The sequence below is a fragment of the Mustela nigripes genome, chromosome 14 (genome assembly GCF_022355385.1).
Source record: "Mustela nigripes isolate SB6536 chromosome 14, MUSNIG.SB6536, whole genome shotgun sequence".
Lineage (NCBI taxonomy): Eukaryota > Metazoa > Chordata > Mammalia > Carnivora > Mustelidae > Mustela > Mustela nigripes.
In genome coordinates this window covers 93,682,959-93,707,672 of record NC_081570.1, presented here as the reverse complement: position 1 = coordinate 93,707,672, position 24,714 = coordinate 93,682,959, and the positions used below count along the sequence as shown (strand labels likewise).

General features: G+C 41.6%; 2 protein-coding genes across 4 annotated transcripts in view; both read left to right on the top strand.

Moving 5' to 3' along the window:
• Positions 1-16,200, top strand: part of PSMA5 (proteasome 20S subunit alpha 5) — a 25,742-nt gene extending 9,542 nt beyond the window's left edge. For both annotated transcript variants that reach the window (XM_059375643.1, XM_059375642.1), the window contains 7 exons: positions 3,637-3,763; positions 6,046-6,113; positions 7,255-7,362; positions 7,505-7,563; positions 8,125-8,227; positions 9,268-9,354; positions 15,948-16,200. In XM_059375643.1, the coding sequence (XP_059231626.1) occupies positions 3,715-3,763; positions 6,046-6,113; positions 7,255-7,362; positions 7,505-7,563; positions 8,125-8,227; positions 9,268-9,354; positions 15,948-16,025 (552 nt within the window). In that variant the 5' untranslated portion in view covers positions 3,637-3,714 and the 3' untranslated portion in view covers positions 16,026-16,200. The remainder of the gene's footprint in view (positions 1-3,636; positions 3,764-6,045; positions 6,114-7,254; positions 7,363-7,504; positions 7,564-8,124; positions 8,228-9,267; positions 9,355-15,947) is intronic.
• Positions 16,201-19,798: 3,598 nt separating this feature from the next.
• Positions 19,799-24,714, top strand: part of SORT1 (sortilin 1) — a 68,629-nt gene continuing 63,713 nt past the window's right edge. For both annotated transcript variants that reach the window (XM_059375639.1, XM_059375638.1), the window contains exon 1: positions 19,799-20,522. In XM_059375639.1, coding sequence (XP_059231622.1) covers positions 20,085-20,522 — 438 coding nt within the window. In that variant the 5' untranslated portion in view covers positions 19,799-20,084. The remainder of the gene's footprint in view (positions 20,523-24,714) is intronic.

The following is a 24,714-nucleotide window of genomic DNA, read 5'->3' as shown; positions in this document are numbered from 1 at the left end:
GGGCTCACTGTGCTAAGTTCCTGACCTGAGCTGAAATCAAGGAGTCAAGACACTTAACTGACTGAGCCACCCAGGCACCCCAAAGATTTTATTTAAAAAAATTATATTTATTTATTTGAGAGAGTGTGTGTGCACTAGTGGGGGAGGGGGAAGAGCAGAGGGGGAGGGAGAAGCAGACTCCCCCACTGAGCAGGGATCCCAACATGGGGCTCACTGTGCTAAGTTCCTGACCTGAGCTGAAATCAAGGAGTCAAGACACTTAACTGACTGAGCCACCCAGGCACCCCAAAGATTTTATTTTAAAAAATTATATTTATTTATTTGAGAGAGAGTGTGTGCACTAGTGGGGGAGGGGGAAGGGCAGAGGGGGAGGGAGAAGCAGACTCCCCCACTGAGCAGGGATCCCAACATGGGGCTCAGTCCCAGGACCCCAATTTCAGGACCCGAGCCAAAGGCAGACTTAACCAACTGAGCCACCCAGGCACCCCAAGGATTTTTAAGGGTTTTTTGTTTTGTTTTGTTTTTTAATTTTTTTCCTTCTTGGGCTGGTTAGATTCTTTCTTTCCTCCCTCCCTTCCTCCCTTTCTATTTATTTAATCCCTACTACACCCAGTGTAGGGCTTGAACTCACAACCTTGAGATAAGGAGTTGCATGCACTTCCAGCTGGGCCAGCCAGGTACCCCTAACTGGTTAGATTTTTTTAGAGCTGTGTTTTTCAAGCTTTAAGTGTTGACCCATTAGTGGTCATGGAAGTCAATTTAGTAGTTTGTGGAAGCATTTCTTTTTGAGTGGAATAGAACAGGAGATATCAGAATGCCTTGCTCATAGTTCTGGTGAGTGTTTTGTTTTTTTCCATGTTGTTTCTGTTATATTTATTTGTATCCTTTTGTGTGTTTTGATCATGATAGGAAATGTATTTCTTAATGTAGAGTTTGTAGATTTCAAAAAGTTTGAAAACCACTGCTCTAGAGAAAAATGCCCCTTCTCATTTCATGCCTAAAGGGTTTCAGCTACTAGCTTCTGAGAGCCAAAGGCTGAGGTTCTTAATATTAAGCTTGTCAATTTTTACTTAATGCCCCTGTTCCCACTCTAATCTCCTGTTTTTGACTGTTCTTAGTGTCCTGCAATCCAAAGACCACCCTGTTTTACACTCTCCAGAGTCTTCTACAGGAGTTGGGTGGAGGCCATCTTCCAGCTTTATAGCATAGGGGATGGGATCTGGAAATCTGTTTCTTAGGTAGGCATGGAACTGATGCTGCAGTCTTTAGTTCCTCTGATTCTATTTCCACAGGTCCTTGTTACCACTGTTTCCTTTTTGGAGGTTTCTGTGATACAAATTAGGTTTTTTCTTGATTTCTTTACTACTGATTTAGGATTCAGAATTCTCAGGTCTGCTCAGTAAATTACCACCAACCAATCTTTTTTTGAAATTTTGTTGCTATGTCTTTGCCCATTTTCTTTGTCCTAGTATATTTTTTGTACATCCCTCACCCCCACCATCCTTTAATCTTGTACTCTTGCCAGGCTGGGGGAAGGAGTAGAGCTTATGGGTGTTTTCAGTCTACAACTTTAACTAGAAGTATGAACGCTCATTTTTTTTTTTTTTTTTTTTACAAAAAATTGTTTAACAGTTCATCTCCTATAGTTATGCATATAAATACCAATTAAGAAAATACATAATGGGCGCCTGGGTGGCTCAGTCAGTTTAAGTGTCTGTCTTCGGCTCAGGTCATGATCTAAGGGTCCTGGGATCCAGCCCCATATTGGGCTTCCTGCTCAGCAGGGAGCCTGCTTCTCCCTCTCCCTCTCCTGCTCCCCCTGCTTGTGTTCTCTCTCTGTCAAATAAGTAAATAAAAAAATCTTTAAAAAACTGAATGAAATCTTAAAAGAACAGTGAACTTAAAAAAAAAAGAAAATGTGTAGTAAAAAGCTGCTATATACATTTAAAAACAGTTAAAAAGGACTATGTATTTGAAAAATAATACATCTATGTATGAGACATGATCAGTGTGCAGACATATTAAACGTGTTATGCATATTGATTCATGGAATTCTTTGGACTCCTTTGCAATAACAGGTTCCAGGAGTCTGGTGATTGCACTGGCAGGGAATGCTTTGTAGAACTAACTAAATAATAATGGTAATTCAGAAGAAAGAGCACATTTAGTCATCGAAGGCTTTATAAATGGTGGGTGGAATTTGGATAGGCAGAAGATTGTATTCCAAGAGAGAGAAGGCATGAGCAGAGTTGCAAAGGTAGTAGGAGATAATATGGCATGAGAAAGTGGGTTGGGTTATACCTGGTGGATTTTGTTGGAGAATAATGAACGATAAAGTTGACGGGGAGGGGCGCCTGGGTGGCTCAGTGGGTTAAGCTTCTTTGTTCTGCTCTGGTCATGATCTCAGGATCCTGGGCTCTCTGCTCACTGGGGAGTCTGCTTCCCCCTCTTTCTCTGCCTGCCTCTCTGCCTACTTGTGATCTCTCTCTGTCAAATAAATAAATAAAATCTTTAAAAAGAAAAAAAAAGTTGGGAGAGAAAAGTGAGATTAGGTTTTGAGGGCTGTGGAAGCTTATGTGGAATTTATGTTACAGGCAATATAGGGAGATGTTAATTCTTCAGAGAAGAAGTATAATGAAAAGAGCATTTTATTAAATCAGTCAGGCCATAACATGAAATATACATTAAGAGAGAGATTAAGTTGGGGAGCCTAGGTAGGAGGCTATTGAAGTAATCCTGGCATAGAAGAAGAATGACTAAATTTGTTACTCCTTTATTGTATGCCAGACACCATTTTAAGCCTTTTATATATTAATACATTTACTCTTCTTGATGTGTTTTACAGATAAAGAAATAGACATAGAGGGAAGGTGATTAAGATGGTGTCATGGAGATGGGAGATGAAATTATCTATATTGTGAACTGCTAGTGACCTCAAAAGATTACTATTTTGGGCGCCTGGGTGGCTCAGTGGCTTAAGCCTCTGCCTTTGGCTCAGGTCATGATCTCAGGGTCCTGGGATTGAGTCCCGCATCGGGCTCTCTGCTCAGCAGGGAGTCTGCTTCCCTCTCTCTCTCTCTCTCTCTCTGCCTGCCTCTCCATCTACTTGTGATTTCTCTCTGTCAAGTAAATAAATAAAATCTTTAAAAAAAAAGATTACTATTTTTACATTGGTGGTGGTAATTGTGTTTCTTCTTCTTCTTCTTTCTTTCTTTCTTTTTTTTAAGTACATTACTTTTCTGGAGGTTATGTTATACATTTGAGGAATACTACCTTTTGGGATAGGTCAAGATAGCAGAGCTGGAAAGAAAAATATTAGAATTTTACTACTTTTTCCCCACTATGTTTAGAACTTTAGAATCTGCTCCTTCAAAATACTGGCATTAAAGTTGATAATTTTCCACATGTTTTTAAGAACTTGGTGACCTTTCTCTTTAGAAGAACAAAATTCTATAGATCAGTGCTCTCACCATTGATAGGAATAGTACATTACTTATTAGGGTGCTGCTTATTCTCTGCATACTAGATATAGCTGATTGAAGCTTTTATCTTGTAAAGTTATTCAGAGAGATTCCTGGTGAGTATGTGAGACGGTTCTTTGACCTGTATGTGATAACGTGATGCATTTCTTTTCAGCTTGGTTCTACAGCCATTGGGATCCAGACATCAGAGGGTGTGTGCCTAGCTGTGGAGAAGAGAATTACCTCCCCACTCATGGAGCCAAGCAGCATTGAGAAAATTGTAGAGATTGATGCTCACATAGGTAAGCAGTAAGGGAAAGCTGATCTGTAGGATCTGGCTTGGGTTAATTAGTCGTCTTTGGTGTTCCAAGGGAGATGTATTAGATGAACATCTTATCTCCTTGTTAACTATTATTTTTCAGATAGTAGGCCAGTGTGCGTAATATAAGAGTAGGAAGCAGTTGTAGAGCTCACTTACTCCCAGAATTAAGTCAGGGAGCCTTCAAATTTAGACTTGGCAAATGTGATGGTTGTTAAACTATGTCAAGGTTGAATCATAGGCCAGGTCCTTATGAGATGGTTGGGTCTTCAGTAATGCATAATGTTAGTCCTGGTAAGAAACCACCAGGAGCAGAAAATTGTGTGGAAAACTAGAGGTCTCTGCTGAAAAGAAGAATTCTTAAAGATCTTTGGGGTGACTAAGGTTCAGAGAGCATAAGAATATTAGACTGAACAGATCAGTTCTCTTCCTCTGTTTTGAGATTTATCTTTTTACTCCCTGCCACCCCCTACTCCCCCACCCACTCCCCAGCACTAATTTTCTTGGTGTCTGTTTAAATTCCCCTGCCTTAGCTTCTGGCATCACTGTAGCATTACAGGGTGAGTAGTTCTCATTATTTATAGCATGGCATTTTAGTTGGCTGTCCAGATTTTCTTAACCTACTAGTCATCTTATTAATGAAACATCAGTAAAATAATGACTTGAAGGCCTCAGAACCAAATGCCATGGTGATTCTGGGAGCTCCACATTATTTCTTTCACAGACAGAGAAACAGATTTAGTCTTTTAAGATTAGAACATTGTGGCTACTTCAGGTCACTTGTCTTTTGGAGACAGATCAGTGTCACTTCATTCAGCAAATTGAGAACCTAACTATGTGCCAGATATATGTTAGTCAGCAGGGATACAGAGAGAAATGAGACATAGTCCTTGTCTTTCAGAAGCATACAACCGAATAGTGGAGGTAAACATGTAGATAAGTAAATGCAACTGAGTGATATAGGTAGCATTAAGAAAGGCTGTGGTATGTGTTTAGAAGGGGTACAGAGGAGGAAATAATTAGTTTTGTCTTGGGCCAGTGGTAGTGGGTATTCAGAAAAGGATTCCGTAATGGTGAAGATTGAGCTGAGCTGAACTGCAAAAGATCAGGAAGTGTTCACCAAGTGAACAAGTGTCTGGAGATAGAAGGGAGACACTCTGGTTAGAGGGAATGGAAATGAGCAAACCCTTGATGGTATAAAATGTGGAATACGCCGGCACAAGCAATTTTGGTATGACTGGGAGGTGGACTGTAGCAAGAAGTGAGTCTGGGATCAGATAGTTGGGCGTTCTTACCATGCTAAAGAGCTTGAACTTGATCCTTTTGCTCTGATGAGAAAGATTTTAAGCATTGAGGTAATATGATCAGGTTAGTATTTTAGAAAGACCATTCTGATAGCAAGGTTGCAGGTAGAGTGAAGAGGGCTGAGACTGAATGTAAGGAGATCAGGTAAGAAATTTGCTTTAGTCCTCATGGAGATGATGAGGGGTTTAACCAAAATGATAGCCAGAGAAGGGAGAAAGTAAGGATTAATGCCAGACATGCTAATTTGATAGACACTGAAAGAATTTGAGATCTAATTGGTTGTGCGGGCCAAGGAGTTTAGAAGGGAACAAACTTGATTTGAGTTGGTGGTATATCCAAGTAGATATATTAAGGGAGTCATTTGGCTTTATGGGGTTTGAAACGTGGAAGCAAGGCTTAGGCTGGAAGTGCAGATTTTTGAGTCATGGTGTATAAAGTAAAAGCCATAACCTTGGTATCTTGGACCGTTAGACAAACTTTTCTCTAGATTACTTGGTTTCTCTTTGGTCAGGGAGGTAAAAAGCTTTTGATTTTATCCTAGGTTCTTCTACTATAGGTCATAGTGAGATGGCTTTTTAAATTTTAATTTCTTCTGTTAGGATGTTATTGTTTACTTAGTTTGAAAGTGCATTGTGGTCTATAAAGAGTGCTGAAGGGATGTTTAAGGATGTAATGTGAGGAAATTCATGTTCGATTGGCTGTTCTTCTCTGTCTTCTATCTTAAAAATATTGAAGTTCTATGTTATTGTGGATTGTTTTTGAAATTTATTTGTAATATAATTGTACTTGTATTCAGTTCAGATAATCAAATAATTTCCCATTTTTATCTCTTGGGTATATTGCTGTGGGATTGCTAGGTGGCTGTCGTGGTTCCATTCCAGTATTTCAGTATTTCCTCAGTGGATGAAAGAGTCCTGCAAGGATTTGGCCCCTTAGGTCACTATTGCTTTTACATTGCAGGTTGTGCCATGAGTGGGCTAATTGCTGATGCTAAGACTTTAATTGATAAAGCCAGAGTGGAGACACAGGTAAAATTAGCATCATCTCTCCTTTTTCCCATGATGCTTGAGTTCTTTCTTTAATGATGACATAGCTGCCTGAGCTGTATTGCAGGTTATCTGTGTTAATATCAGATGTAGCTCTTGGGAATGATTTTGGGTAGAATCCCTAGTTTATAAGTTTCTGAGGCTTGGAGTCTAGCCATCCAACCATTGAGGCTTTAAGGAAGCCCTGGCAAATAGTGCTGACAGTCTCTTGCTTCTTTTTTGATTTGCCTTATATAAAGCAAGCTTTGCACTGCATTCTGTTCCCTAATTGACTTTCTATGGGAGCACCGTAGCAGGAAGTGAATGTAGCTAAGGGATATTCTACCCCAGCTGCCTTTGGTGCTGGGCTTGAAAATAACAGCTCTCCTATTGCAAGTAATGTTATGTACCAGGTGACAAGTACTGATCAGGAAAACTGATACTCTGCTTGGAGAGTAGACCAGGAAGGGAAAAAAAAATACCTGATTTGTTAACATTTTTTACACTTATTTTCAACTTTTCTGTCAGTACTTATAGAAAAGTAAGTCATTAATTTAAACACCAGTATAATGATGACCCAGGGTCTTTGGGGGAAAGTGGCACTTAGCCGTTAGCATTCACTTTAGTGAAAAGACCAAGCTTGGTGCTGCGAGGCATTAACTCTGTTTTTCATTGGAATAATCCTCTAGTCTGTTGTTGCTTAGAGTCCTTTTGATCAGAGTTTATTTTCAGAGCTATTTCTCTTCCTTTCATGTAGTCCTGAGCATTCAAGTTTAGTGTTATGGAAAACACAATGGAGCTGAGCATTCAGTTTGCAACCATCGTTCACAGGGATGTGTGTAGTGAGATGGAGGGCTGCTTTAATGCTTCTCTTATTTAAAAGGTAGAGAGCATTTAGGGGCGCGTGAGTGGCTCAGTCGGTGAAGTGTTCAACTCTTGATTTCAGCTCAGGTCTTGACCTCAGGGTTGTGGGGCATCGTGCTCAGTAGGGAGTCTGCTTGAGATTTTCTCTCCCCTTCTGTCCCCCACTGCACATGCTCCCGTGCTCGCTCTCTCTCTCTCTAACTCTCTCAAATAAATAAATAAATCTTTTAAAAAAAAAAAAAAAGAAGAGGAGGTAGACCATGTTTTGCTCTTCTTCTAGAACCATTGGTTCACCTACAATGAGACAATGACTGTGGAGAGTGTGACTCAGGCTGTGTCTAATCTAGCTCTTCAGTTTGGAGAAGAAGATGCAGATCCAGGTGCCATGGTGAGTGTGGTGTTTGTGTCATGTTTTCTTGCTGTTCTTAGGGACTTAGGACATTTGTCCTCTAAACAAACCTTTCCCAGCGCCTCTCACCACTTACTTCAATAGCCAGTTATCTTAATACCTCTTGTTTTTTTGGTTCTAGTCTCGTCCCTTTGGAGTAGCACTGTTATTTGGAGGAGTTGATGAGAAAGGACCCCAGCTGTAAGAATAATTTGCCATTTTTCCTACTTCTTTTCTAGTAAAGTTAATTTTAATTTAGGATGGGGACTGGTTGTTCAAATCAACTGAGAAGATTATTGTAGAATTACAAAAAATGAAGGGCTTCTAACTCTAAAGTTCAGTGATTGTGTGCTGCTTATACTAAGGCAAATTTGGGGAGTCTATAAAGAGCTCCCCCTGTTGGCACCACTGCTAATGCTGGAAAGAATTAAAAGTAACTTGGTTACTATAGTCAGGTTGTATTTTAGAGCTTTGATTTAGAATGTTGATTTGATCCTTATCCTCAGATATTTAGAAAGTCATACGTGGGTGCCATATTTAGATCTCCTATACTGCTAAATATCTGAGGAATTTATTAGTTTAAACACTTTTGAAAAGATCTGGTTTCCTCAGGCACAGAATGTCTTTTGGACCTGTTCCTCAGTATTTCAGTGGTTTTCTGGCCGCAGGGCCAAGCATTTATATTCTTTAGCGAGATGTTTATTTCTTAAAATGCCACCACTGTTCAGCATTTTAATCCCCTTCTCTTGGGGGGTTTTGCAGGTTTCACATGGACCCATCTGGGACTTTTGTACAGTGTGATGCTCGAGCAATTGGCTCTGCTTCAGAGGGTGCCCAGAGCTCCTTGCAAGAAGTTTACCACAAGGTAATTGAGCACTCACAACTTTAGTTTTATTATTATTTTTTAAATCAAGGTATAATCTACATACAATAAAATGGGCAGACCTTAAGAGTTCATTTCTAGGAGTTTGACAGTTCTATCTAGGAGTTTGACAGTTCTATCTACCCTTATAACCACCACTTAAAACAAGATGTAGAACACTTCTCACTTCCTGAAATGTTTCTCTCTCCAGTCACCCTCTTCCTCCCTGGTAACCATGTTTACCACTAGAGATTAGGCTTGTCTGCTCTTGTCATTTTTATAAATGCAGTCATACAGTTTGTATTTTGTGTTTGCCCTTTTTTGTTCAATATACTGTTCCATTCATGTTTTTGCACTTATCAGTACTTAATGCTGAGTGGTATACCATAGTATGGATGTACCACAGCTTGTTTATCCTTTATCTTTACAGCTTTACTTAACACTTGTATTTCCTAGTCTGGCTCTGGAAGCAAGTAGGCATTTGGCACTTTTTATCTTATGGGATGAGAGGGCTTAGTTTTGGGGAATTCATTGTGTTTGAGGACTGCCATACTTATTATTCTCACAGTTCACACATCCATCAACCCCTGGTAGTTTTGATTTTATATGTAGAAAAAATTTATGTGTAGAAAAATAGGGTTTCATGGGTTTAAAATGGTACAAGAACAGATTTGCTAACCAATGAGCTACCTTTTTAGATCATTTGGGAATTCTTATTCATAGGCTATTCCCAATATTATCTTGCTTCGATTATTAAAAGAAGATAACTACATAAGTGTAGCCCTTTCTGCTTCTTCAAAGGTCCCTTACATGAAAGTTGGTGGCTTTGATCTGGTTCAAAATAGGACTTTTTCCCCCCTGTGAATAAATGTATTGTACTTATTGACTGTTTACTTGAATTGTAGAGATTCTTGTCATGCACTCTACTTATTAAGCGGCGTGATTTATTATTTGCTAAGTCATTTCTTCAGGGAACTATAGGGGAAATCTTTGAAGGAAAGCAGAATTATAATGGTTACACTTCTTACCCTTTTTGTTTCAAGTCTATGACATTGAAAGAAGCCATCAAGTCTTCACTCATCATCCTCAAACAAGTAATGGAGGAGAAGCTGAATGCAACTAATATAGAGGTATTTTTCTCTTCTGTTGTTTTTTATTTATATATCATAGTTCCCATTGCTGAAGTTTGAATGGATGGAGATAATCACATTTTTATATGCTTGGCCCTTTAGAAGTTATTACTATCCTTTGAATAAATGGTAACAGCAGAAGCCAGAACTGGATGAGTTAAAGACTGGAAGGGAGGTGGACAAAACATGGATGTCCTGCTTTCTCAAGGATTTACTGTCCACAGAATGCAGTATTAAAGGACTTTTTTGTCTTTTTAAGGATGATAAAAGACTTGAAAATACTTTCATAGACTGAGAAGAAACTAGTATATAGAAAAATGTTAAAAGAAGCAAAAGCAGGAATGTCTGCGTGGCTCAGTTGGTTGAGCATCTGCCTTCAGCTCAGGTCATAGTCCCAGGGTCTTGGGATTGAGTCCCACATTGGGCTCCCTGCTCATCTTGGAGTCTGCTTCTCCCTCTGCCTTCTGCTCCCCCTGTTTGTACACGCGCTCGCTCGTGCGTGCTCTTTCTCTCTCTGACAAATAAAATCTTAAAAAAAAAAAAGAAAGAAACAAACAAACAAAAGCAGAGGTTAAATGGTGATCGAAAAGTTCTAGAAGAGGGAAGCCTTAGTACAAATGATGGAGTTTATTTGGAAGGGTAGACTCATTCAGGTTTATATTGAATACCCATTATATGTCCAGCATTATACTAGATGCCCAGGGATACAGACACAGAAACTCCAGTTCCCATTCAGGGTAGTATACTATGTAATCTGGGGAACATAGAGACAATAACAGCTTGTGGCACTTCTTCTATAGTAGTGATCAGAATGTATTGCCACAAGAACATGTAACTTACACTAGGACATTAGGAAAGCTGGCTGGAAGAGGTGATGCTAAAGAAAAGAAGACAAGGGTGTTCTGAGAAGAGGCAAACAGCTATGCATAAAGGCTCAAAGCTGTAAAATAACATTGTATAGAAAAGGAAATTTTTTTTTTTTAAAGATTTATGTGTTTATTTGAGAGAGTGCTTGCTCAAGCACAAGAGAACACCATGTGGGGAGGGGCTGAGTGAAAGGAAGAATCCCAAGTGACTCCTTGCTGAGCAGGGAGCCCAGTGATGAGGGGCTCGATCTCACAACCCTGAGACCAAGACCTGAGCCAAAACCAAGAATTGGACACTTAAAATACTGAGCCACTCAGGCGCCCCTGTAAAAGAGATCTTTGAGGGTTTTCTGACTGTTGGGTGTGAGATAAATGTGAGGTAGTGAGATAGTTGGAGATGACGTGACAGTTGTGGACCAGATTCTGAGTGCCCTTATTTAGGATGCTAAAAGTAGATGGGAGGAAAGGAGGTATAGTGGTGAGTAAGTTTGGGCAAGTTTGCAGGTGACTTGGGAATAAGTTAGGGTAAGTTTGCAGGTGACTTGGGAGAGGGATTCTGTATTTCCCTCGTGATTGTTTACATCATCTCCTTAGGATGGGTGAGTGCAACAGTGAAATTAAGGTGAATGGGAACTGTTTGGAAGAGTCATTATGGATAAGGAAAAAGGAAGACAGGGATGAGTAAAAGGGTTGCTGGGCTGTATTAAAATACTAATGGAGAAAAAAAAATTTTTTTTAATTAAAAATAATTTTAAAAAATCTAGTGGAGGCTGGAATCATCCAACAGATACTTATAGAAAGTCAGGATAGTAGGCATAGTATGTATGTACATTATATTTCAATTAGAATTTTTAAAGGCAGTGCAGCTGTAATCACAAATCCGTAATTAAACCAATCAGCACTTAACCAGGATATTTGTCAGAAGTACTTAGCATAGACTTAGATAATGTATGTTAGGGTTAATCCCTGATAGAGGATTGCTGGTTCAGGGTCTACGAATGTCTCTCCAATAGAGCCAGCTTCCACAGGCTGCAGTGGGAGGAGCAAATTGGATGCCAAAACAGAAGCTAGCCTAAAGGTCTCAGTGGAGTTGGAGAGAGGGCGGGGAGTAGGAGGGGTTGCTCTTTGAGCAGTAATGGTGAGAGGAAGGGTTTGGAATGGAAATGGAAAAACTTACTACATAAATACTGTTTTTTCACTTTCTTAGCAGAGATTTTTAAATACTTTCCCTTGGCAACCTCTGAGACGACCAAGTGCAGCAAATGCAGTGATACCCCTTCCTAACCCTGAGGAGGGTTTTTGTCATTTCCTTTCTAGTACTTAGTGTTTCTTGGTACTTAATGAGTTAGGGTCTTGGCATTTTTCTAAGACTATCCCCTTCCACCTCAGAGTAGTTCAGACGTAGCTCTGTTGATTTCACAATGAAGGTTCTGAGGCCTGTTTGGTTCACCTGAAACTGCATAGATTTTTAGCTCATTCAGTTTCAGTGTTTCTTTGAAAAGTACATCAGAACATGAGAACATCAGAAGTGTCTCCTTCATGTTTTATCATTAACTATTCCCTAACTATAATCCCTGACTATAGTTTTTTCACATTAAAACAAAAGGGCACTTTGACTTGTCCAAGATAATTTACTCCACCAGTACTCTTGATGTTTCTAAATCTGGCTGTCCATCAGTCTTTGGAAATGAGGCCCAGAAATCTGTAGTTTTGAAGTCTCCTTGGATGAGTCTAAGGGTCAGTCATTTGGGAGCCATTGCTCTAGAGCCCATCTGTTTCATCTTCTTTTAGGGCCCTGCTCCATCAAGTTGTCCCTTGGATCCCCAGCCTTTCCTTCTCTACAAAAAAAAAATTTCCAAGTGGCATCTTTTTCAGAAAACAAAACAGGGGCATCTGGGTGGCTCAGTAGGTTAAGCATCTGCAGCTCAGGTCATGATCCCAGGATTGAGCCCCACATTGGGCTCCCTGCTCAGTGGGGAGCCTGCTTCTCCCTCTGCCCCTCCCCCTGCTTGTGCATGAGCTCTCTCTCTTGTTCTCCCTCTCTCAAATAAATAAAGTCTTAAAAACAAAACAAAATCCACTTTCGTTAACTCCTCGACCTAGTATCTTGTCTTAAAAAAAAAATCAACTTTGTTGAGATACAGTGTATATTCTGTAAAATGCAGTACTATTTAAACTTTAAATGTACTATTTTAAGTACACAGTTCAGTGAATTTTAACAAGCACATAATCTGCCACCTCAATTAAGGTATAGAACATTTCTGTCATCCCAGAAATTTTTTTATGTCCCTTTTTTAATCCATTCCTTTCTACTGATCTGCTTTTTGTCCCTATAGATTTGTTTTGGGTGTTCTAGAGTTTCATATAAATGGGTTACACGGTATGTGCTCTTTTGTGTCTAACTTCTTTCACTCAGCGTAATGACTTGAGATTCAGCCTGTGGCTGTCAGTAGTCTGTCACATTTTATTGCCAAGCGCTATTCCATTCATCCTTTTTTGTAACCTTTATTGCTAGGTCTCTTCCCAGCAGAACCTTAGGTTCATTGTGCTCACTGCTTCCCTCCATTTATTCCTCAATCGCTATCATTTGTTTCTGTTCTTAATAGTTCCCTGAGACTGCTCCTTGCTAAGTTAACTCCTTTTTGTCATATTTCATGGTCACATTTTAGACCTATTATTTGACCTGTCTGAAGCAGACTTCTCAAATTTTTGACAATTCTAAAACGAAACATTCATTATCTTTCCTGAAAACCATTTCATCTTCTTGTCTTTCTAATGCTGGTTGATGACACCCATCGGTGTACCTGCCATTCATAGCAGAAACCTAGAAGATTCTGGCTTTCTCCCTTTTACCTTTACTGAATTGTTCTCTTCACTGTTTTTGCCTACTTTTCAGTAACTCTCATGTCTGTGCCCGCTCTCCATCCCTACTTCCAGTGCCTACTTTTGTTCAGGCACTCAGTGTTCTCCTGCCTTGTATATTTTCAGAGGTTTCCTAACTAGTCTTCCTTCCTATAGCCTTGCCATCCTTCATTTCATTCCATTTCCCACCTCCCTGCATTGTGCTACTGAAGTTGATCTTCTAAACCACGTATCTAGTCTAGCTTGTTCTCCACTTAAAAACATCTTTTCTGACTTCTAGTCCACAAGATGAATTCCAAGCTTCTTTCATGATGAAATGATTTACAGTTCTTAAGTCATAATGTTTAATCTGTTAGGCACCTTGCTAAGCATTTTGCATGTAATTATCTTTTTTAATTTACACAGCAACTCTCCAAGGTTGGTATTCCTATTTCCATTTTACAAAACAGGAAACTGAGCTTTGAGAGGGTAGAATCATGCCCTAAATAACAGAATTGGTAAGTGGAAGAATCAAAATTTGAACCCAACCGTGATTTGGGGTCCTATACCAAACCAGAATATACCAGTATAATACATTGTCTTTCCTACTCCTCCTCCCCATTTTATCTCACCTCATGTGCAATCTCTGCTCTAGCCATTCAGAATTACTTTGTATTATAAATACATCATCTTGTTTCATGCTTTTATGCATTTATACATTCAACCTGCCCTTCTGCTCGTCCACTTTAAGACATAACTCAAGGGGGCACCTGGGTGACTCATTCGGTTAAGCATCTGACTCCTGATTTCAGCTGAGGTCATGATCTCAGGGTCATGAGATTGAGCCCCACTTTGGGCTCCCTACTCAGTCTGCTTGGATTTGTCTTTCAGTCTCTGCCCCTCCCTCCACTCGCTTGTGCAGGCACCCCCCCACCCCTGCCAAAGTTTTAAAAAAAAAAAAAGACACACAACCTAAAAGCTGCTTCTCTTTGAAATCTTCCTTGACTTCACCTAGGTCACTCCTTTGTGGCTCTACATATGCTTAGCTCTTTTATAACATCTAACATTGAAAGCATTTGGCACCTGGCACCCTTAGTAAATAAAGAAATTTTCTTCATCTTCGCATCCCTAGTGCCTAATAGAATTGTAACTAGTGCACAAGTGCTTAATAATTATTAATTGGATCAGTGAAAGAAAATATGTCTTACCTATCTCACAGAGCTTGTGATTTCGTTTTGTTGGTGTTGTTTTGGATTGGTTTGGTTTTTATAGATTTATTTATTTGAAAGAGAGAAAGTGTGTAGAGGGGATTGGAGGGAGAGGGGAGAGAGAGAGAGTCTTAAGCAGACTCCCAGCTGAGCAAGGCCCCCATGGGCCTTGATTCCACAACCCATGAGATCATGACCTGAAAATAATAAATATCATATAATTGGATTGTGCTAATTCTGGCAATTTTCAAATTATATTAAATATCAATAATGAATATTACCAAAAATGCTCTAGCATGTTTAATTTTAAGGTCTAAAAAAAAAAAGGCAACATGAGGACATGACATTTAAAACGAACAAAACAGCTTTTTGGCAAATGTGAAGTGGCACCTATTGCTCAGTATTGCCCCGACACATGGGAACTGTGTTATCAGCAGAGGTGATGGACGTATTGGTTGTTTTAGCTAAATTTGAAACTAACCATCTTCTAACCCTGGTCTTTTATTGCTTAAATAGATTATATCTAAACTGTTGGTTATTATTTTTATCATTATTATTATTTTTTAAAGATTTTATTTATTTATTTGACAGAGAGAGAGAGATCACAAGTAAGCAGAGAGGCAGGCAGAGGGAGAGGGAGAAGCAGGCTGAGCAGAGAGCCCGACATGGGGCTCGATCCCAGAACCCTGAGATCATGACCCCAGCTGAAGGCAGAGGCTCAACCCACTGAGCCACCCAGGTGCCCCTAAACTGTTGGTTATTATTAATATCTGTCAATCACAACTGATTTCCTATTGTCAGTGTTAGTGGAATCCTTTCATTTTCATGGCCATTCCTTTTATTTTTTATTTTTTTATTTTTTTAAAAGATTTTAAAATTTGATTTAAATTTTAATTTTAAATTTAAGGAATAAAATTAAGGAATAGAGAGAGAAGCAGGCTCCCTGCCTTTCAGGGATCCCTGTGCAGGGGTTGATTCCTGGACCTTGGGATCATGACCTGAGCTGAAGGCAAATGCTTAACCGCCTAAGCACCCAGGCGACCCTCATGGCCAGTCCTTTTAAAAAAAACAGAACTTTGCTGTTAAGTTGCCTTATGAACAATTTTAGAGAATACAGCATACCTAATAACAATAGTTATTTAGTACTTACAGTGTTCCTAGGCAGTGTTGTAAGCACTTACATATATTAACACATTTAATCTTCACAGCTTCTGTATAAGTGCTATTATCATCCCCATTTTTCTGTTGGAAATTGAAACACAGACTGTCCAAGAAACAAAGGTCTCACACACACAAGGTTCACTTGCAAGTGGGTAAACACACTTTAATATATTTCTAAAGAAATCATTAATGGAAAAACGTAGTAACCCTGTGTAATTTGTTGCTGCTTTTCTGATCCTTGTTGAAGTAACTTGAAAAAATGACAATGATGCCAGGTGTTTGGTTAACTATTATGTGGTAAGTTAACCTCAAAATAGAAAATTTGGTCAATAAAAAGTTTTATTTGGGAGTCAGAGAGCTATTTTAGGAACCTACGGTGGGAAAGGATATCCCTGGGACAGCAGATCCCTTAGTTCCTAATGAACAGCGGCATCACTAACACAGCTTCCTCCAGACCTGGTGCTATGTGCAGAGTAATCGAGCCCAGCTCATTAACTCTTCTCTGCTTTCTTTCCAGTTGGCCACGGTGCAGCCCGGCCAGAATTTCCACATGTTCACAAAGGAAGAACTTGAAGAGGTTATCAAGGACATTTAAAGAAGCATGAGCCTCAGAACTTCTCTGGGACAATTTCAGTTCTCCTAAATGCTTTTAACTTTTAATTTCAGCTCCTGTTCTTGGAAGATCTCCATTATATGTGCATTTTTTTTTATGATGTCTGTACATAAAGGCAGTTCTGAAATAAAGAAAAATTTAAAATTTGTTAATAGACTATTCTCTTCTAATGCAGTCTTTTGTTTGAAATGCTCGTGTTAGGAGGCAAAGAGGATAGTGGTATTAATATCCCTATTCTATCAGAGTGTCTATTCTAAAAGCTAATGTCTGTCTACAACAGAATCAACTGTCTCACAAATCCCTTGGTGTTGGCAAATGAACTCAAGCTAGTCCAGCTCCTCCCAGAGATACATACCACTGTGAACCCATTTCAGACCTGTAGTTTCTCTTGATTAAATAGGTACTTTTGCTGCTTTTCTTATATGAAGGAGATGTTAACAAATTGACCATGAAAAACACATTTTGAGGGTTAGAGTTAATTAAGCTAACTACAGTGTTGTCCCAGTTCTTGTGTCTTAATAGAGAATTTGAAAAGAGATTTTCATTTTTAATGAGGTTAACTACAAAAGCTGCCATTTTATGACTCATTGAGATTATTTAAAGTATCAATCTATTGGAGCCCCCAAAATGGCCATATGAAGTAGATATCATTATCATACTTTAACAGATGAAGAATCTAAGGGTATATGTCCATAGACACAGAAAATTAAGCTGTGGGACTTGAACTCAGATTTTCTGGTTTCATATCATCAACTCTTGATTTTATAATGCCAGGTCCTTGGATCCTATACACCTAGTGAGTAATAGGGAAATCTCATTGAAATTTGAAATATACCAGCACTATCTACAACATGGCTAATCGACGTTTAACGACTGAGCCTCCCAGGTGCCCCAAATCCATATATGGTTAAGGCAGAATTGATTGCATATTATCTTCATTGACATTTGTAGAAAGTTGTAGTCCATGATGTCAAAATAAGTCATGATTATTTGCGTAGGTTGAATTCATATTAAATTTCATACTGTGTTTCCAGCAAAACAAAACAAAACAAAAAAACTTGTGTTTATATACATTTGGAAATTGTAATGGCAAACATTTGGAAGAAAATAATTTTGCCCTAGATATGCACATAAGGAAAGTAGAGAACCAGAACACATTGTCACCAATGTTCTGGAGACTGGTCTAGTGATTTTATCCCTGTTATTAAATACCACATGATAGGGGCACCTGGCTGGCTCAAGTCAGTAGAGCATGCAACTCTTGATTTCAGGGTCATGAGTTTGAGCCCCATATTAGGCTTAGAGGTTACTTAAAAAATAAATACAACACGATAATCATGAGATTGATTTCTCTCATGTTCACCATTATCAAATCCTGGTAGAAAATGCCACTGAAAAATCCGATCACAACTTCCATTTATTCAAATCTAATACCTATCTACTATGTACCATGTGTTAGGCATTGAGGATGGAGCTGTGAAAATACTGGATGTGGCCTCTGCTTCCATGAAGCTTCTACTGGGAAGAACTAGACTAGCATTTCCTTTAACTCTGTAGGTTCATGGACAAAGCATGCTCCTTTAGGGAGAGATGAGAGTTGTGTCTCTGAATTATGGGCATTATGTGGGGAAAAACAGATCTTAACATACCTCCCTTAGCCTCAGCTTACACTACTTTGCCTTCTTGCTGCCTAGGCAGTGTTATTTGTACCTTGGACTCTACAAATGGTGAGACAGTGAATTTCACACCCTCTATGTTTTTGAAAGAATAGGATTTCAGCATCCTTAAAAGAGATGTTTGGTTTTCTGTAAGTTTCCTACAACGTTTCTTGTGTCCAATTGAAATAGGATCAGCGGGGCTTATGGGTGGCTCAGTTGGTTACGCATCTGCCTTTGGCTCGGGTGGTGATATCAGGGTCCTGGGATCAAGGCCCACATCAGGCACCCTGCTCAGCAGAAAGCCTCTTCCCCCTCCCTCTGCTGTTCACCCTGCTTGTGCCCTCTCTCTGTCAAATAAATAAGACTTCTTGTTTAAAAAGATAAATAGGATCAGAAACAATCTCGCTAGTAAAAGTGATGGTTTTGTGATGTGTAACGGCTTTTTATTCATCTTTTTGCTATAGAATTTATCTTGGAGAAAGGTACAGTTTTTACTAATAAGTAATTTATGTATTTTAGTCCTGCAAGTGAGGTAAGATCTTATGTGCAGTATTTCACAAGGGAGATCTGACAGTGCAACTTTTGCATATAATGCCTGTGTCAGACTAAAATACTGAAACACTTTAGTTACGCAAAAACATTTTCTCAGCGCCATATGCAAAGTACCATGTCCCTAGCAGCTAATACAGTTGATGAAGGAAATACATATTCTGTAAGCATACGGTTGGTTAACAAAAAGTAATATATTCAAAAGTACAATAACTGCAACAATTTAATACTTGTTTAAAAGTGTATGTAGTAATTCGTCCAGGAGATGGCACTGTTGAGTTGTTTTTTTCTCTTCAAGCCCATAAGACAATAGACCATTCATCTTTGTGTCACCCAAACAAAGAAATATTCCTCTATACCCTTTCTTCTTCCCCTAGCTAATCACATGCTACTGGAACTGACTGTCTTGTGATCTACTCCATAGTTGGCATAGATTAAAAAATAATCTGTATTTTAAAAAAATAATCTGACACATGGTAATTAATGGAAAGGAACAAATTGTACACCAGTTTTCAAGCTTTGTCATTTCAGCAGCTGAGAACTTGGAAGACTGATCTAGAGATTTCACCACTCTGCTCAGATGCCATTCAAAAATATTTTTCACTTCTCAGGTCTTATGGTTGTTCTGGGAAAAAATGTAAATTTGTAAAGCTTTTTGTTTGCAAATTATTGTGAGTAGATGGATTTTAATGTAAACATTAGGTTGGGTGCATTGCACCATTTTGCTCTACAATGAATAATATATTCTCATTTGGGTTTACCTCCAGTTTGTAGTTAAAAGTACTTTTTAGTGGTATTATTGGAGCGTAACGTTTGTGCGCTTAGTATCTTTCTATTTGCTACCTTTTCTACTGAACAACTTCGAGCATTCAGAAGGGATGGAGTCAGTAAAGATTCAAAACTGGTTTTACCTGCGCTGCATGTTCTAAAAGTTAAGTGTGCAGTTTCTGCGATAAAGGGAACCGCATAGGGTTTTGTTTTATTGATTAGAGGCAGGATGCTAATTTAGGGGGCATCATATACTCAAAATCAAACTTGTGCAATGCACTCATGGCAGGGTTAAGACACTTCGGTAAAGACAACATGCACCTACCTATGAAATTATCGTGTCTAAAGTAAGCACTGGGGAATTCTCTTGCCCCTTTTACCCATCCCTGATTTCTAAGCTACTTTGTAAGTCTAGGGAAACCAATAAGCAATCCTGCCTTTGGCCTAACTCCCTGCGGAAGAGGAAAGCGAGTGAGACCATACGTGGTGGAGTGGAGGACTCTTCAAGCTTGCATGAGTCACGGATGTTCTGATGTCTATCTGCCTCCGTAGGACCAGCCCACACAGTTCGCATTTACCTTTCTGGCAGCGAGGCGGGCTGCTTCACTGGACAATGGGTGCTCCAGTACGCGAAGGTTAAAAACCTGAAGCACCGGTTCATGACGAAGCCCCCTTTTCCAGCTGAGCAAGCTGAGGGAGTCCCTTAGGAGATTTTCCAGGCGCTGCCGCAACCCAAGGAATTTTAGGGATGTCTGTGGGGGAGACGCGCGGGGGGGGGGGATAACGCGGTCCCCAACCTGAGGGTGCCAGAGCGAGCAGCGAGGGGTCTGGGCGCCACGGGCAGGGGGTGCTTCGCGGGAGGCGCGGGAGGCGCGGGAAGCTCCTACGCTAACTCTGGAAGCCCGGCCCGGGAGACGCCAGGCGATGGGGGGATGACCTCAGCGGTCTCTGCCACGTTCCAGCCAATCAGTCCCGCATCTTGGCATCCGAATCCAGGACCCCCGAAGCCGGAGGCGACGCGAGCCAATGAGGAGCGGACCGGGGAAGAAGGACAGGCGGCCAGCCTATGGAGGCGGAGAGGCCCGGCTGCGCGTATCCAAGGAGCGCCGGGCTCCGGCTCGGGGGTGTGGCGCGGCGCCGGCGGGGGTGGGCGGGCGCGCCGGGCGGCAGGTGTCGGCGGCGTCGGCATTCGGCGGCGATGGAGCGGCCCCGGGGAGCTGCGGATGGCCTCTTGCGCTGGCCCCACGGCCTCGGCCTCCTTCTCCTCTTCCAGTTGCTGCCGCCGGAGACCCTCGGCCAGGACCGGCTGGACGCGCCGCCGCCGCCCGCTGCGCCGCTGTCGCGCTGGTCCGGCCCCGTCGGGGTGAGCTGGGGGCTGCGCGCGGCCGCGCCCGGGGGCCCGGTTCCCCGCGGCGGCCGTTGGCGCCGCAGCGCGCTCGAGGAGGACCAGGACTGCGGCCGGGTACCGGACTTCGTCGCCAAGCTGGCCAACAACACGCACCAGGTGAGCGGGCGCCGGGCCCGGGCGCCGCCCGGACTGCGAGGTGCCACCCCCCGGCCCCCTCCCCCGGCGGCCGCCTGCCCCGCCCGCGCGGCCCGTCCCTCCTCCAGCGTCCGCGCGACTCGCGGCTCCGCTGGGGAGACCGGAGCCGCTCGCCTGCCCCGCGCCGCCCGCGCCCCCCGGGCCGCGGCCCCGAAACTGCGGTGGGCGGGCGGAGTCCGGCCCGGGAGCGGCCCCCGGGACGCGGCGGCCCGCGCGGCTGTGTTTCGTCACAGGGGAGGCAGCCTTAGACTGTCACGGCATTCTTTTTTTTTTTTTTTTAAGTTGCCAAAATTTCTAGAGCGCCCTTGTTTTGTGTCTGTGTAAATAATCAGGACCCAGTAACGCTATAACCCACCAGGAGGCTGGAGGACTAATCACCTCTTTAAGTGCTGGAGAAGTTGGGCTGCGCAGAAGCAGAGGTGTGTCCTCGCCGGGTCAGTACTTTCAGGGTGGGTAGGCGGGTGTTCAGAAATCCCACAGCAGTTCTTAGTTTACTGTGTGTATTTTAGTATGTGAAGGGACAAGCTTGGAGATGGGCTGACAATGTATCTGTGATCTCTCTTCCGCCTTCAATTTGACCTTCTAGCCTGGCGTCGGAGTCGACCAGGTTGTCTTCATCCTGTTGTAACAAGATTTCCAGCAGGACGCACATTGCCGGCATTCTCCTTCGTGCTCAGTCCTAGTCAGAAACTTTAAAAATTGCGATAGTTCTCTCCCTAGGGACAAGCCCCTCAACCTTTGCACACTACTGGCCTGACAAAGCCCATTGTTAAGAAGGTCCAGGCTCCTTGCTGCAGTGCAACGTGGACACCTTTCCTCTAGTCTCCCTGGGAGCTAATGGTTTAATTGTTGCTACCCATATTTGCCCAGGGTAGCCTTCATGTGATACATTCGCCATTACATTTCACATTCCCTGTCAGCCAAATCTCAGTCTCCCTTGAACTATCTTTCTCCCTTTGCCTGGACTCTACTTGATACTTGTGCTGAATTCTCAGATGTGGGGTCCCCCGGACGCAGTTGCTGTCAGGGCACAGGCAGTCAGGGAGAGCCCCACTGAAGGCCACACTGGTGGCAGCTATGTAACTTGTGCTGACCGGTGGAACCAAGTTGGATACAACCAAGTTGGATGCGGACAGGGTGGAGTGAGTACTGGGAAGACTTCCTGTTTGCCAGGAAAAAATAATGGTGTAGAGGGCTGTCTCACAGTGGGGAGTTGAGGAAGGCTTTACAGCACTGATGCTGAACTTAAAACAGGACCCCTTCCTTCCTGGAGTCAGCTGGACGTAGCATTCTTACCCCATATTTTTGATTCTTCTCTTGCTGGTTGACCTACCTCAGGACCTGCTGCTACTCCTGGATGTATTCCCTGACTAGTCTGACTTGAAACATCTTTTGTAAACTGTTGATTTCTAAAGCTAGAGGTTGAAAAAAATGGCTCAGGGGTTCCTTAGGCCACATATACTCAAAAGCAGATCTGAAGCCTTGTTCTTCAGAAAGAAGCTTCCCTCTATTTCTCTCATTTTATTTAGTTACTGCTTTTTTTTTTTTTTTTTTTTTTGCTTTTTTTCTCCGTCTTCTTTCAGTGACCTAATTTTAAATAGCTCTTTTTGCACTTGTTAATTGCCAGTAGTCTCTTCTTCAGAGATCCCATCCTGTTTATAACATGTGAATGTGGTGAAAGTGAAGCCATTGTTAATAATCTTCACCTTAGAAATGGTTGAGTAAAGCAGTTCTTAGAAGTCCTTAACCCAGAATTGTTATGTGGTAGTCTGTTCTGCTTTTCAATTTTTTATTTTTAGAAATCCTGATAAGTCATCCTGAACGGTATTGAGAGATCTAGTATTTAGCGACCCTTTATAAACAGTGTGAAATAAAAGGATCAGCATGGCCAAACAACTTTTTATTAGGGCTATTGTATACTTTTGTATACAATACTTTTTTTGTATCCTTTTGTACAGCTGGGAAAGTGCCACTAAGAGGAGTTTTTCACAAGATGACAGGAGTCAATTCCCAAAGAAAATCGAAAGTTTTTGGTTCTCATTTGTTAAAACTTGCAGTTCATGTTAAGCCACATTGATTCATATAGTCAGTGCACGAAAACGCCGTCCAAATGTCCAAGATGTGCTGGATGCTGGGTGCCAAGATACAAAGGAAAGAGTTCAGACTGGACAATGAAAAGTCTCAGAAGGTTTTAGCAGATCTCCTGGACCATTGGCTTGTTTGGCTTGTGAGAATTTATTGGCGTTTCTTCTTTAAAAAGCAAGGTAAAACTAAAGCATGATAGTGCTTTTATATTCTGGTATTAGGAGATAATGTGCCCTAATGACTTATACCTTGGGCTTCTTCCCTCATGAAATCCAGCAAGTGTGTCTGTGTATTTATAAATGCCCTTTTCTCAGACTCAAAAAATAACCTTTTTATCTTTAACCCAAAATTGTTTTCATGCCACACTTTTAACTGACTCTTTTAAGCACTTGGAGTATCCGTGACACGTATAACCTTTGCACATGAGACAAATTGAGCAAGCACAGAAGATTTTATTAATGTTGGTTGCTAAGTTGGATTGCTTCAAAACATTCCTCCTGTAAGTACCCCTTTGAGGTTCAGCATGAAAACTGTCTTAAAGAAACAGATGAAATGCTTTGGCCAGAGTTACAGTGGTTGCTGACATAATTTCCTTACTTCCCATTCCTGTGTTCAGACCATTTGATAATTTCCTTAAAACTTTCAAAACTTATGATTAAAAGCCAGAAACTGTTGCTCACTCTCTGTCCTCCCTCTGCTCCTGTCATTAACTACTTCTTTAACAGAACTTCCCAACTGCACCCCAACATCAAAGCATCTGGTTTCTTAAATAAACAGGCCCTGGAGAGAGACCGCGTTGTATGGCATGTGGGCTCTGAGAAGAATGTGTGTGTTTGTTTGCTGGTGCTGGCAGGGCTGAGTCCAGGCTGACAGGACTGAATGTGCCTGTTGGAGGTTCAGGGAGCTCCCGCTCCTAGCCTGTTGTGGATCTTTGTCACACCCGGAAATCGGAAGGTCAGTCAGTACCTTTATCTGCCCCAGAACTTTCTAACTGCCTCATTTATTGCAACAGGCAGTCTCTCTCCATACTACCTTCCCCAGCACTCCCACCCTGACCCTGGAGTTAGTCTTCTCTTGAGCCCTGTTCCACCCGTTTGTTTTACAAAGAGGTAGAAGCATAGGAATTCCATAGGATTTCCTTCTTGATCCCGGTTGAGCAGAATGAGCAAAATCCCCACGAGGACCCTATTCCCATGCAGTATACTTATATCAGACCTTTAACTCTGATGGCTGTAAAGTGACTTCTGCAGTCGGGAATTCAGTTGCACGTATCAGCAGATTTGATGATGTGTATTTGTCTGGGGAAAGGTTAGTCTTCATCTGTAGTTTGGTTGGGGTGAGTGTAGAGAGCTATCCAGGCAGGACAAATGGCTCAGGGGGACTGCAGTGTAACAATTAGGTAAGGTCTCTGCTGACTCAAATATTTGGCTTTGTGCATAGTGATTTTTCACTAGAAATCTGAGTCTCCTGTTTGTGGAAATGATTGGAAGAAGGCTTATGTTCTGGTCAATTTCTAATGGTTATTTTCTTTCTGTAATGATAAAAATATTAGGCTTTCCATCCTGCTGTTTTGATCTGATTTTTCATGTCCAGTTCACAAGGCTCTTAGCAGCTTCTTCTGCACTCTGCCGATTTCCAATCAGCTCTTGCCAACAAGCATTGGATTCTCAGTGGGTGACTGCAGAGACTGTGCTCCCCAACTTTGTCCTAGTTGGCCTGTTATCCTTGTGTGATCCTCACAGGAAGGACAGAGCTTAACACTGAGTGGTAATGGTTGGAGCAGGAGTGAGGTCTGCTCCTCTCCCTCCCTTTCTGTGCACCCCTACCCCTTAGGTTCTTTTTTTTTTTTTCCTTTTAAGATTTATTTATTTTGGAAAGATAACATGAGGAGGAGGAGCAGAGGGAGAGGGGGAGAAAGTCCCAAACAGACTCCACGCTGAGTGTGGAGCCTGACTTGGGGCTTGATCCCACAACCCAGAGATATGACCTGATCTAAAACCAAGAGTTGGGCGCCCAACTGACTTTGCCACCCAGGCACCCTTCAAGTTCTGCCCTTACAGAAGTGAGC